The following is a 15,467-nucleotide window of genomic DNA, read 5'->3' as shown; positions in this document are numbered from 1 at the left end:
AAATCGACAAAACTTTAGCTAGACTCACAAAAAAAAAAAAAAAGGAAGAAAATCCAAATAAGTAGGATTGTAAATGAAAGAGAGATATCACAACAGACAGTGCAGAAATTCAACATACCATGTGAGGCTTCTATGAATAACTATATGCCATCAAACTAGAGAACCTGGAAGAAATAGACGATTTCATAGAAACCTACGAACTACCAAAATTAAATAAAGAGGAACTAGATAGCATGAGCAGGCCCATCACAGCTAATGAAATTGAAACAGTTATCAAAAACCTTCCCAAAAATAAAAGTCCTGGACCAGATGGTTTTAAAATGAATTCTACAAAACCTTCAAAGAACTAATACCTCTACTTTCAAAAGTCTTCCAGAAGACTGAGGACACTGGAATGCTCCCTTCCAGCTAGCATCTATGAAGCCAGCATCACTCTGATACCAAAAGCAGACAGGGACACAACCAAAAAATTAATCTATAGACCAATATCTCTGATAAACATAGATGCTAAAATACTGAACAAAAGTTTAGCCAATTGGATACAGCAGTATATTGAAAAGATTGTTCATCATGACCAAGTGGGGTTTATCCCAGGCATGCAATGTTGGTTGAATATACATAAATCAATTAATATGATCCACCACATCAACAAAAACAAGACCAAAAACAACATGGTCATATCAATAGATGCAGAGAAAGCCTTTGACAAAATACAACATCCCTTTATGATCAAAACACTACAAAAAATGGGACTAGAGGGAAAATTCCTGAAGATAGTGGTGTCTATATATAGCAAACCTACAGCCAACATCATACTCAATGGTGAAAAACTGGAAGCTTTTCCCCTCAGATCAGGTACTAGACAGGGCTGCCCACTATCACCATTACTATTCAACATAGTGTTGGAAGTTCTTGCCATAGCAATCAGGCAGGAGCAAGGAATTAAAGGGGTACAGATTGGAAGAGAAGAAGTCAAACTCTCCCTATTTGCAGATGACATGATAGTATACATAGAAAAACCTAAGGAATCCAGCAAGAAGCTTTTGGAAATCATCAGGCAATACAGTAAGGTGTCAGGCTACAAAATTAACATTCAAAAGTCAGTGACATTCCTCTATGCAAATACTAAGCTAGAAGAAATTGAAATCCAGAAATCAATTCCTTTTATAGCAACAAAAACAATAAAATATCTAGGAATAAACCTAACCAAAGAAGTGAAAGACATGCATTCTGAAAATTTTGAATCACTACTCAATGAAATTGAAAAAGACACAAAGAAGTGGAAAGATATTCCATGTTCATGGGTTGGAAGAATTAACATCATCAACATGAATATATTACCCAGAGCCATCTACAAATTTAATGCTATCCCCATCAAGATCCCAACCACATTTTTTAGGAGAATAGAAAAAATGCTACAAATGTTTATCTGGAACCAGAAAAGACCTAGAATTGCCAAAACAATCTTGAGAAGAAAGAACAGAACTGAAGGTATCACACTACCAGATCTCAAATTGCATTATAGGGCCATTGTCACCAAAACTGCTTGGTAGTGGAACATGAATAGACACACTGACCAGTGGAATAGAATTGAGATACCCAGAAGTAATCCCCCACACCTGTGGACATCTAATCTTTGACAAAGGTGCCCACACTATTAAATGAGGAAACAGAGTCTCTTCAACAAATGGTATTGGAAATAATGGGTTGAAACATACAGAAGAATGAAACTGAACCACTATATTTCACCAAATACAAAAGTAAATTCCAAGAAGATCAAGGACTTGGATGTTAGACCACAAACTATCAAATACTTAGAGGAAACTATTGGCAGAACTCTTTTCTGCATAAATTTTAAAGACATCTTCAATGAAACAAATCGAATTACAAAGAAGACTAAGGCAAGCAGAAACCTATGGGACTACATCAAATTAAAAAGCTTCTGCACAGCAAAAGAAACCACCACCCAAACAAAGAGACCCCTCACAGAATGGGGTCTCTTCCCATATATCAGACAAGAGACTAATGACAAGAATATATAAAGATCTTGCCAAACTCAACAACAAGAAAACAAATAACCCCATCCAAAAATGAAGGGAGGACATGGACAGAATATTCACCACAGAAGAGATTCAAAAGGCCAAGAAACACATGAAAAAAATGCTCTAAGTTTTTGATTGTCAGAGAAATGCAAATAAAGACAACAATGAGATACCACGTCATCCTTTGAAATTGTCATACATCAGAAAAGATAGCAGCATAAAATTCTGGAGAGGTTTTGGGGCCAAAGGAACTCTCCTGCACTGTTGATGGGAATGTCAATTGATCCAGCCTCTGTGGAGAGCAGTCTGGAGAACTCTCAGAAGGCTAGAAATGGACCTACCCTATGATCCTGTTATTCCTCTCCTGGGGGTATATCCTAAGGAAGCAAACATACCCATCCAATAAGATTTGTGTATATCTATGCTCATAGAAGCACAATTTATAATAGCCAAAACCTGGAAGCAACCCAGGTGTCCAACAACAGATAAGTGGCAGAGCAAGTTGTGGTATATATACATAATTGAATACTACTCAGCTATTAAAAATTGTGATTTCACCATTTTCATCCCATCTTGTATGGAGCTTGAAGAAATCATGTTAAGTGTGATGGGCCTAGACTTCGAATAAATCCCTCTCTCCACTGTTATCAGTCATTTTTATCAGGAACAACACAATATGGGCCTTTGTGGGCTCCCATAGGACCTTGCCCTTAACTTGGATCAACAATGGTAGAGAATGTTCCATCCTCTGAAGGGAGGCTGGACAACATATTCTATGCTACACCTGAGGAAGATGGGTCCTGATACGGGGCAGCTTGAAATGTTTCCACTTATGAGCACAGTATGTGAGCTCAGATCTACAGGGATGCAGAGGTCACATAGGCTCCTAAGCTGAATATGGGCCCCAGATCACATCAGATCGATGGGGTTTACAGTCAACAATATTTATACACCTTTCCCATATTTGGGAGCTACTCTCTTCCCTGATTCAGCTTTCTGGTCCTTCTGCCAGCCATGACATCATCTCCCCAGAAAATAATTAGGATCCACCTGCATATCAGATTTCAGGCTCAGGCAAAAAAGAAAAAAAAAAAAAAAAAGTATAGCCACAAGCCCTTTGGAATATAACTAAAATATGCCTACTAGCTATCTACAAAATGGACACCCCCAACCCCCAACTCTTCATCTGCACTATTCCAGCCTTCAGGTGCATGATTGGTCAACAATTTGTTTGGCTTTGTATGTTAACTCTCTTTTCAACCTCCAGGTTCCAGATGCTAGCATGATGTCAACCAGACTTCCCTGGACAGACAACCCCACCCACCATTGTGTCCTGGAGCTCTGCTTCCCCAGAGCCCCACCCCACTAGGGAAAGAAAGAGTCAGGCTGGGAGTATGGCTCGGCGTTATCAACGCCCATATTTAGCTGGAAAGCAATTACAGAAGCTAGACCTTCCACCTTCTACATCCTACAATGACCTTGGGTCCATACTCCCAGAGGGATAAAGAATAGGAAAGCTATCAGGGGAGGGGAGGGGATATGTAGATCTGGTGCTGGGAATTGTGTGGAGTTGTATCTCTCTTATCCTATGGTTTAGTCAATGTTTCCTTTTTGTAAATAAATAAATAAGTAAATAAAAATTAAAAAATACTAAGGCTAAACAAGTAAAGGAATATTTTATTTTAGGAAGGAAAAAATTAAACTTCAAATTAAATCTTGAGTCTTGTTTTCTTATGCTGAATAACTCATAATGTGGATATTAAAAACTGCTATTGAGAAATGCAAAAAAAAAAAAAAAGAAATCATGTTTAATGAAATATCAGAAACAGAAGGATGAGTATAGGATGATCTCACTCTGAGGCATAAGTTGAATAACAAGGTCAGAAGAGAAAATAAAAGTAGAACCTGAACTGGAGTTGGTGTATTGCACCAAAGTAAAAAACTCTGGGGTGTGTGGTGGGGAGAGTACAGGTCCTGGAACAGGATGGCAGAGGACCTAATGGGGATTGTATTGTCATATGGAATACTGGGAAATGTTATGCATGTACAAAGTATTGTATTTACTGATGACTGTAAAACATTAATCCCCCAATAAATAAATAAATAAAAAGAACATATGCTTGAAAATAGTGCAGTTTCCTTGCTAAGGGAAGTCTAGAATGAGACTGACAAAAGCAACAACCCCACAGAGATTGATGAGATTCTGATTGTGATGGAACCAGCAGAGTGAAATAGTATAGCTCTTAGAAACCTCATGACGTCTTCGCATGTTTTGGAATAGAACGAGCATATTTTTAGGTAAGCAGTAGTTTTTCAAATAACACAGCCTGACCAACGAAAATAGTATGTGAAAAGGGAAAGGGTCTCTCATGTATTTGTGAAATGCTCTCAAATCCCTGACTACTTGCTTCATTTCGTGCTTAGTGAAGTAAGTAAAGCTGTGAAAGACAATGATTGTATGGTTTTACTCATATATGGAATATAGAGAATTGAAATACATAAACTTAAGAAAAATAAGTAATTAAATTATCTCTAAAGCTTTGTGAGAATATGATAGTTAACTTTTGTCAAGGTGGAGGGGGAAGGGAGGGCACAGAACCCTGGTTATGAGTACAGTGTGGAACTACACCATGTTGTCTGTTAAACTTGTAAATCATTATTAAGTCATTAATAAAAATAAAAAGAACCACTCACTTCCCCAATCAAAGCAGAATTTAACCAAGATAATGGATACAAGGAACATGTGCACATTGTCTTTCAGATCTTTTGTTTTTTAATGACTCAGTTATCCCTACATTGCTCAAGTGAATGGACATTGCATTTGGTGGTATTTGGGTGCATATTACCTGGTTCTCTGCAAAGAACAGCAAACCTTTATCCACAGTGGTCTGAATTGTTTGTCCAAAGGTTGGAAAGGGAGCATTTGGCTGAGTTGGAACACGAGCATATCCTGTTCCTTCAAAATAATTTTTGTCTGATTCTTCCTTTCTCCTGTCAACATCAGTCATAAGTTAGAACACATAAGTTCTAACATAACTCAGAACATGCCTGTTCACATGTGTTACTATTAAGATAAGATGCTGCTATGTGGAAAACAAAACATACACAATATAATTGCCATGATTTTTCTACAGAAGAGGAAATATATTTACTACTCAGACAATGAACTGTTTCACCTGAATATGCTCCTCTACTCTGGCATAATCAAGCTATTGCTAACAAAGATAACATTCACGAAACCTTTTAGGCAATGTCTACATAGGAAGATGTGTATGACCTTGCTGTTGAAGGTCCTGAAAAAAATAAATTAATAACTTGAAATACAATTTTATTTTTGAGTAATGAAGATCCAATCTACCCCATGTTAGAATACTTCAAATTCTTTTAACTATAGGGAAGGTCAGGAACTCAAGGCAGCAAGACGCAATATCAGTGTCAGAGTAGCTAAAATGTCATGGTGCCACTACCTATAGACCATCACTACTTTGACATTGACTGTTAATGTATAATCTTGTACCTAAACAGATCTTCTAATATTGAATATTATGTGATAGGAGACACCAAAAAATAAGAAAGAATTCTTTTTTCAACATCAAAAGAACTATAAATCAATTTAATATCTTATAAAAATGAGGTAGACAGGTGGTCTGGAAGTGTTATGTGCAAGCAAGCCTAAGAACTTCTGACCACTTTGGAAATATCATTATGCACAGCTTAGCACTAAAACCACAGATGCTAGTTTCTAGGCTTTGTTTACCTTCTACAAGGCTCCACTTCAGTTGTGTTGAGATGAAAAGTTTCTTTGAAGTTGTACAAACTCAGGACATTTTCATTGAGGTCATCTAATTCAATACAACCTTTGTATGGAGGATAACTTATTCTACTGGGAAGCTGAAAAGTTGGAAAAAAAAAAAAACTTACACTATTTGAATAAATGACAAAAGCCAGTAGACTAAGAAAGAGTATCAACCTGTCACTTTTAACCATCAATATACCATGGGGGTTAAGAATGTGAACCCTTCATAGTTGAATAATATATATATATATATATATATATATATCACTTCTTTAGTCACTCATCTGGGGTTAGACATATAGGTTGCTTTATTTTTTTTTTTAAAGAATGTGAAAATGTGAACCCTGGGGAATAGAGAAACAGCTCAACTGGCAGAGCACAGGACATGTTGCCTGAAGCTTCTGATTCTGTCCCAGCAATGTGTAGGCAGGAAGGATGCTTTATTTCTCATCCTGTCTTGTGTGAAGCTCTCTCATACAAAATAAGTAAAAATAAATATTGAAAAATATATAATGTAGAGGCCAGGTGGTGGTGCACCTGGCTGAGTGCACATGTTACAATGTGCAAGGACTTGGGTTTGAGCCCCCAGACACTACCTGCGGGGGAAAGCTTTGCAAGTGGTGAAGCAGGGCTGTAGGTGTCTCTCTCTCTCTCTCTCTTTCCCTCTCTACCTCCCCCTCCCTTCTTGATTTAGGGCTGCCTCTGTTCAATAAATAAAGATAATAAAAATTTGGGGGCCAGGCCGTAGCACACCGGGTAAGCGCACATAGTACAAAGTGCAAGGACTGGTGCAAGGATCCTGGTTCGAGCCCCCAGCTCCCCACCTACAGGCAGGTGATGCAGCACTGCAGGTGTCTCTCCCCCTCTCCATCTTCCCCTCCTCTCTTAACTTCTCTCTGTCGTATCCAAAAGAAAAAGATAATAAATTTTTAAAAAGCATTTTATATATAAAACGTTTTGTAACCCAGGAGTTAGCTTAACAGTAAAGTAAAAGTTTAAAGTAAAGTTCTAGATTTGTAAGCATTAGGGTCTTAAGTCAATCCCCAGCACCATATATGCCAGAGTGCTGCTCTCTCTTCCTCTGGTTCATGAAACCAAAAAGCTCAATACATATACATATACACATACACATACACATATATATATATTTTAAGTGTGGCCTCTTAATTCTAATGCCCTGACTTTGCTATTTACTATCTGCATCATCTTGTGGAAGTTTTCAGTTTATCTGTCTCAGCTTCCTCACTTATGAAACAGAATAACAATGCTGTTTAAGTTAATATATTGTGTAGGATTTAAGACTATATAGTCAAATCCACTTTATATTTAATTAATAATTTAAACAGAGATATGAAGTCATTAGGCCAAACTAAAAATATGATTTTTCCCTTAGTAAAAATCACATTTATACTTACTTGAAAATCTGCTGGGTAACCTCCAACATAAAACACAACATTTTCAGGATCCAAGTTGAGGAGTGTGTTTTTGTTTCCACTATCCATTTCATGGAACTGGGGCTTTTCTGGCTTACTGGATGTGGCTTTTTTGGTGTAATTAAGCCTTGCAAACTGATAAATTCTGTTTAAAAATCCAGTAATAAAGGTGTGTAAAGGTTTATGAAGAAATGAAAGACAACAGTGCCAAGAAACTAAAAGTGAGTTCAGCACCAAACACACACAGTAGCAATTTGATGAGTATAGGTCACATCAGCCCAAAGCAGTGGCCTTTCAGACTCACCTCTGAAATTTCACCCGGTCCATCACTGCCTCCTGAGTTTCACTCTCAGTCAAGATCTGGTCCACTTGGAGTTCAGCCTCGTGATCTCCCAGGTGGTAGATACACGTGAGCTGGCCACGTACAACTGCCATGCCAATGTAGTCCCTGGAGGCCTGCAAACATACAGAGCCACCTCAGAACACTCTGTGCATTAGAAGCTCTCAGATTCCCACCCCGAGAGAGTACATTTCAAAGGAAGAAAGGCTTTTAGTCAACAAGCCTTGGGAAGACAAAATAAGCGAGATGTGCACATCTCTGTTGCAACACCTAGCACCCTATATGTTACTGGAATGAATGGCCTGTGTATCTTTTTCTGTACCTGTCTTCTTAGAATGTGAGAACATAAGCAGACATATTTTTTTGTCTTTGTGGTACAGTTTACATAATATGAAATCTATCACTTTAATATGTTTTGAGTGTATATTAGTTGCATTCAAGAAATAAGATTTTGGGGTGGGGGTAGATAGCATAATGGTTATACAAAGAGACTGTCATGCTTGAGACTCTGAAGTCCCAGGTTCAATCCCCTGCACCACCATAAGCCAGAGCTGATCAGTGTTCTGGGAAAACAAACAAACAAACAAACAAACAAAATATTTTGTTTATCATAAGTGGAGAGTGTGCTACCCAGCTGGTAGATTTTTTGAAGGAATAAAGTAACATGCACTTTGTCACATGACAAAGCAAGATGTCATGTCACGAGAGAAAGCTACAAATAAAGCACCAACACCTAGAAGCCTGAAAGGATAATTAATAATAATGCTGACATTTTTCTTCCAGCCATTGTATGCTAACTTGATCAGCAATTACCTTTCCTGACACTTAATTTCAAGGGAATAGATTTTAAGATCGGGCTATAGAAGTAAGCTAAAACCAGTCATTTTTATGGCTTCAAGATTTTAGAATTATGAAGAAATGGGGCAGTTAAGAGGCAGTTTTATTTTTCTTTCTCTTTTTTTTAGATTTTATAGGGCAGAGAGAAATTAAGTGGAAGGGAAAGAAAGATCAGGGGAGAGGGTGGGAGGAAGGAGGGAGAGAAAGAGAGAGAGAGAGAAAGAGAGAGATAAAGAGAGAGGGAGAGAGAGAGGGAGAGAGAGAGAGAGAGAGAAGGAGGGAGAAAGTGAGAGAGAGAGAGAGAGACCTGCAGCACTGCTTCAGTAATTGTTAAACTTTCCCCCACAGATGGGGACTGAGGCTTGAACCCAGGTCCTTGTGAATAGTAGCATATGTACTCAGCCGGGTGCATCACTGATAGGTCCCACAAGGCAGTTCTAAATACTTATGCAGAAGAGGCTTCATTCACTCCAGTTCTCACTCACAAAGGCCCCCCACTCCAAACCCCTCACCCCACAGACTCCCTTAGACTATAGGGAGGGTCTGTTGCTGAACAGGAAGAGGACAAAGTAGCAATTCTTCGAGGAAGAACTACTGTTGACTGGTGTTTGTTGGTGTGTTGGTGGAATGTTCTCTACTGTGATGATTATGTCATGCATCTCACAAACCAGCTTTTTGAGTGGAAATCAAAAGAAATGCCGAGGCTTTACTTACATCTTTATTTCCAAGGTACATCACAAACATATTCTCAGTTCCCCTACTTTCTTTTGGCTCAGTTCTTTGGAGAAACAAAGAAAGAGACGTGTATCCTTTTAAATCTTCCAGGTCACTAGGCAGCCGGACTTCAACTCCAGATTTACCATTGAACCTCATTGGGACAGCAACCTGAGAGGGAAAAGACTCACAGTGTCAACGCATCTGCGATAAGGGAGCCTCGTGTGTGTTCAGGTCGTATTCTATGACTTTGTAGCTACTCTTCTCAAGGATTTATCTATTTTTCCCAAGTTTTTGTAAGGAAGAAAGGAGTGTTTCCTAGACCTGGACAAGAAACTCATGAAGCAGATTCAGACACTGGGTAATAATAAAAATAAAAAAATCTTTACATGCCATACATCAGATAAGAGTTTAATAACCAACATATATGAAGAGCTTGCCAAACTCAACAAGACAACAAATAACTCCATCCAAAAATGGGGGGAGGACATGGACAGAATATTCACCACAGAAGAGATCCAAAAGGCCGAGAAACACATGAAAAAATGCTCCAAGTCTCTGATTGTCAGAGAAATGCAAATAAAGACAAGGAGATACCACTTCACTCCTGTAAGAATGCCATACATCAGAAAAGGTAACAGCAGCAAATGCCGGAGAGAGTGTGGGGTCAAAGGAACCCTCATGCACTGCTGGTGGGAATGTAAATTGGTCCAACCTCTGTGGAGAACAGTCAGGAGAACTCTCAGAAGGCTAGAAATGGACCTACCCTATGATCCTGCAATTCCTCTCCTGGGGATATATCCTAAGGAACCCAACATATCCATCCAAAAAGATCTGTGTACACATATGTTCTTGGCAGCACAATTTGCAATAGCCAAAACCTGGAAGCAACCCAGGTGTCCAACAACAGATGAGTGGCTGAGCAAGTTGTGGTATATATACACAATGGAATACTACTCAGCTGTAAAAAATGGTGACTTCACCGTTTTCAGCCGATCTTGGATGGACCTTGAAAAAATCATGTTGAGTGAAATAAGTCAGAAACAGAAGGATGAATATGGGATGATCTCACTCTCAGGCCGAAGTTGAAAAACAAGATCAGAAAAGAAAACACAAGTAGAACCTGAAATGGAATTGGCGTATCGCACAAAAGTAAAAGACTCTGGGGTGGGTGGCTGGGGAGAATACAGGTCCAAGAAGGATTCAAAAAATCATGTTTGGGAGCCAGGTGGTGGTGCACACATAGTGCAAAGTCCACGGACCAGCATCAGGATCCCGGTTCAAGCCCCCGTATCCCCACCTGCAGGGAGGTTGCTTCACAGGCAGTGAAGCAAGTCTATAGGTGTCTATCTTTTCTTTCCCCCTCTGTCTTCACCTCCTCTCTCCATTTCTCTCTGTCCTATCCAACAACAATGACAGCAACAACAACAACAACAGCAATACTGATGATAAAACAACAAAGGCAACAAAAGGGGAAAAAAAAAAAATAAATCATGTTCTTCCTGCTTATAATTCCAGGATCTTAAGAAGTACATTTAATTCTATGTGCCAATAATATTTTTTTATTATTATTGCAACCACACAATGTTTTTATGCACCTGTATGGAAACATTTAGCATGGTATCTGGTATCTAGCAGATACACAATACATCAAATGTTTTTAAATGAATGCTAAGAAAATCTTTCCTATTAACATCTAATTATGATTATATATATTGGAGGCCCTCTTTTTGTAAAATGAATATACCAAGGTTCTCTAAAACAGTATGCTTTTTTTTTTTTTACATTTTATATGATTGAGGAAAAGATGATTTATAGGACTTATCACAGGGACAGGATTTCCTTATTTCCCCAAAATAGGTACCAGCAGCCCTTACCACTATCAAACTGTCCCCGTCCATTGCAGGGCACTGGGCCCTCAGTCCTTCCATTTCAATCCCTCCCTGCACCCCTCCTCCCTGCTTTTGTGTCCTTGAATCTATTGAAATAGACCATTGTTTAATGAGTGCTCCCAGGATTTTCCTTAAAGCAGTGAGTCTTAAAGTCAATATTGAAGGGCCATTTCCCATTCTAACCTGCCCTGCACCGACACTCCTAAAGACCAGATGAAAAAAATAAATGATTAGAAAAAATGAAATAAAGAAGCATGATATATGCCCATGGACCCATGTCTGAGTCTTAAGGCAACTCAAATTATTAAAAGCTTTTTAAGTATTTACTGTCAATTTTATACTTGTATATAGTGGACTAGTTAACAAAAGTTCTTTGACCAGTTCTAGGCTGTGGATTGGCATGGGAAGTTTCAAAAATGGTGAAGCAGCGCTTCAGGTGTCTCTCTTCCTCTCTCCTTCCCCCTCCTCTCTCAATTTCTCTCTGTTGTGTCAAATTAAAAAAAAATAAAGAAAAGAAGAAATAAATCAATAACAAAAAGTTTTCTGGAAAAAACCCAAAATGCTAGGGAGACAGCTAGACGGTTATATAAAAAGATTTTCATGCTTCAGGTTCTGTGATCATGGGTTAAATCCCCAGTATCAGTGTAAATCAGAGTTAAGCAATCCTCTGGTTAAACTCAACAAATTATAAATTACTAACAAAAATTATATATACATGTAATACACACACACACACACATACACACACACACACAGAGACAGAGACAGAGAGACAGAGAGAGAATTCCCTGGTAAATAGCTCTTAATCCCTGGGTTGAATACAGAAGTACGAGAGCTAAAGAAACACTAATTTTCATTTGGTTTGGGTAAAACGTGTATGAGATATAAAAAGGGTAGTTTCTGCCACACTGTGTGTTATGCTTTGTTTTCCTGCTAAGGATTTATGGTGGGAGTACTTCTCTTTCCTAGAACAAAGGGAAGATTTTGAGACCCAAAAGACATACTACTGAGTCTGGAGATCACGATGCCTCTAGGAAAGTGATATTTTGACTTGGCTTTCCAACCCTTTTTCCCAAATACTGTACTAGTCAGGTGGCTAAAAAATTCAAGGCATTTCTCATACATTATTTGAAAACAAAACAAAATGTGAGAGAGAAGTGTCAGGAATTCAAGTAAATAATAGCAAGTTGAAACAAGAAACACTGACACAGTGATTTTGATACTCTTCAAATACACTCTGCAAAGACAGAATGTAAGGCTATGTGCAAAACAATGCTCATATTGAGGGAATCATTCTTCCCTCCTTAGGTAAGGTAAGACCTACAACTTTCTAGTTGTAAGGGAGTAGGCCCTGTGAGGTATTCTATTAACACATGCTGATTCAGAACCCTTACTTAAACCTACAATAGGATTATACCAAATGGGACTCCAAGGAAAACTTTTTCCCTGCCTGCATAAACTGTGTGAAGAAAGCTGCTTCATGTCTGAGGCATCCTAGACCATGTATGAAATGAAGGGGATGCATACTTTTCAAGGATGACAGGATATCACTTTTCATGTTACAAGCAACCAATGTCTTATAGTAAGAAATATGACTAATCGTTGAGTGAATGAGTGTCTTCCCTTTCCAGTGAGCATGGTGACTTATCAGAGAACTAGCCTTGGTGCCTGGGAAGGTGGCAGACATACCCACCTTATTCGCAGCATCTCTGGCCTGCTGGATTAGCTCTCGGATGCGGTCCACGTTGTCAGAGATATTACCCAGTGGCAATAGTTGCTGGTTGATACTTTCAATCTTGCTCAGAAGATCAGGCAGTTTATTGGTTAGTCTCCTTACTGATGGCAAGATTACAAAACATGTTTATAGTTGGGAGTGGAAAAAAGGGCTGTTGTCATTGAAAGTACTAATTGAGTGGTAGTTTAGGTCACACATGTAGGACAGAGTGACTTAGAATCTAGTACTCTTTCTAAACATATCATAGATGATATTCTTCACTGTATGTTATTAAATCCACTCTCTTCTTTGTTACATTTTTCCATATTTCTTGGGAATTGGGTGGTAGTGCAGAGGTTTAAGCGCAGGTAGCACAAAGCATAAGGACTGATGTAAGGATCCTGGTTCAAGCCCCAGCTATCCACCTGCAGGGGAGTCACTTCACAATCAGTGAAGCAGGTCTGCAGGTTATCTATCTTTCTCTCCTCTCTCTGTCTTCCCTTACTCTCTCCATTCCTCTCTGTCCTGTCCAACAACAACAATAATAGCTATAACAATAAAACAAGGGCAACAAATGGGAATGAATGAATAAATAAATATATATAAAAAGGGAAAATCAATAGAAATGTTTATGTATTACTAAAAAAAATAAACCAACAAAAGTTTGCCTGGTATTTCTAACCAAGAGAAGACCTAAATCCTTCCAATGCATTATAAATGTCTTCTAGCAGTTTAACTTCTGAAATCAGACTTCACAAGCAAATTGAACTTAACTGAAGCATGCACTAATGGAGAAAATGGATACTACATCCTAACCAAAGAATATCTGATACCTGAGTTATCTGCATCGGTGAGGGCTTTGTTGAAGTCTTCACTTTGTGCACTCCCATAGGTATCTTTAATTCTTTCCACATCTGTCTGAATGGGGTTGAGCTCATCCAGAACTTCACTTGTGATGTTGTTGGCATTTCTGACCATGCTTTTTGCACTATCAATTATACCATCAATATCATCTGACATAGACATCCAAAAAGGGTGGTGTTAGTATTTAAAATGCTGATGATAGAAAGCAAATACAGTAGGTTTTGGAGATGCCCACCTCTCTGTATCCCATGGAGATCATTGTGAATGGCAGTGAGACTGGTGTCTATCAGTTCCTTCTGAACTGTTACAGTTTTCAGTGTCTGATGTAAGTTGTTGAGAGCCGGGCTTATTTCTAAAATAAAGGGAAATGCCAAGAAGCAATTACTCTGTGCATTTTTCCCTCCCAATGCTATTGATGGCCCCTGAAGTATCCAGTGTCTGTCTACACAGCACTGAGAAACCTTGCTTCTCATGAATCATACCAGAATTGTTCACTACACACACCTAGACCCCAAACTCCAGGTTAATCAACTATAGAGACGAAGAGCACACTGTATTCTTGTGGGAACAGCCTATGTGAAAATGAACATGAAGAAAGACAGAGGTTTCATAAATTAAGAGAAGTCTTAACTTCTGCTATGTTGAGTTTTTAAAAAGTCTCTGCTTAGTAAAGGAAAGGAATATATCAGTCTTGCACACTGCTGTGACCCAGGGTATATCTAGTACTGTCTGGGGCATAATATAATGAAGACATGTATTAATGAGCAAGTGAAAGAATGAATGAATGATGCAGAAAGGATGGTTCTTCCATTAGAGTACATAAAAGGAGTGTTTCTGAGAGCCTCAGTCAATAGAACAGAAACATAAAAGTAGAAATGTATTGTTTTTGTTCACATCCAAAAGTCACATTTAAGGAGATTTCAATAAAAAAGATGGATATTCCTGATAAAACTACTATTGTGTTGTCATGGAAAATTATCAGAGATTATTTTAAAGAACAAGTAGATGACCTATAATTTAATTAATGATTACAGGACTGGATTAAATAACACAATGATCCTCACTTCTTAGTCGAAGTGTTATAACCTGTGCAGATACCATACCAGGAAATTTTAATTCTCGAAGCTATCAGAACAGTAAATGGTATGCTAGTGTATTTTAATAAACAATTTTTATATATTACTTTTTAATGAAAATTAAATAAAGTTGGTATCTATCTAATTTCCCTGGTAGATGAAGAAACTGAAGCCCATTAGTTCAGATGTCTGCTCAGCCATGAAGGACTTGAAGAGACCAGGTAACATCAAGATACGGAAATTTTATGAGACTTAAATAGTTCAGTTCTTTAAAAATGGATCAAGGACCTGGATTTTAGACCGGAAACTATCAAATACCTAGAGGAAAACATTGGTTGAACACTTTCCCACCTAAACCTCAAGGGCATTTTTGATGAAACAAACCCAATTGGAAGGAAGACTAAAGCAGAAACAAACCAATGGGACTACATCAACTTGGAAAGCTTCTGCACAGCCAAAGAAACTATCACACAAAGAGACCCCTCACAGAATGGGAGAAGATCTTCACATGCCATACATCAGACAAGAGACTAATCACCAAAATATACAAAGAGCTCAGCAAACTTAGCACTAAAAAAGCAAATGACCCCATCCAAAAATGGGCAGAGGATATGAACAAGACATTAACTTCAGAGGAGATCCAAAAGGCTAACAAACACATGAAAAACTGCTCCAGGTCACTGATTGTCAGTGAGTTGCAAATAAAGACAACATTAAGATACCACTTCACTCCTGTGAGAATGGCATACATCAAAAAGG

The 15,467-nt window shown here is 38.3% G+C and overlaps 1 protein-coding gene across 1 annotated transcript in view; it reads right to left on the bottom strand.

The window, feature by feature from the left end:
* Positions 1-15,467, bottom strand: part of LOC103125571 (laminin subunit alpha-3) — a 77,796-nt gene that overhangs the window by 24,707 nt on the left and 37,622 nt on the right. The window contains exons 16-23 of the mRNA XM_060184847.1: positions 13,868-13,984; positions 13,602-13,781; positions 12,748-12,890; positions 9,163-9,333; positions 7,576-7,727; positions 7,254-7,416; positions 5,800-5,933; positions 4,889-5,033 (exon numbers count right to left, since the gene is read on the bottom strand). Of these exons, the coding sequence (XP_060040830.1) occupies positions 4,889-5,033; positions 5,800-5,933; positions 7,254-7,416; positions 7,576-7,727; positions 9,163-9,333; positions 12,748-12,890; positions 13,602-13,781; positions 13,868-13,984 (1,205 nt within the window). The remainder of the gene's footprint in view (positions 1-4,888; positions 5,034-5,799; positions 5,934-7,253; positions 7,417-7,575; positions 7,728-9,162; positions 9,334-12,747; positions 12,891-13,601; positions 13,782-13,867; positions 13,985-15,467) is intronic.

This window comes from Erinaceus europaeus, unplaced genomic scaffold (assembly GCF_950295315.1).
Source record: "Erinaceus europaeus unplaced genomic scaffold, mEriEur2.1 scaffold_554, whole genome shotgun sequence".
Lineage (NCBI taxonomy): Eukaryota > Metazoa > Chordata > Mammalia > Eulipotyphla > Erinaceidae > Erinaceus > Erinaceus europaeus.
This window is presented reverse-complemented; position numbering and strand designations above follow the sequence as displayed.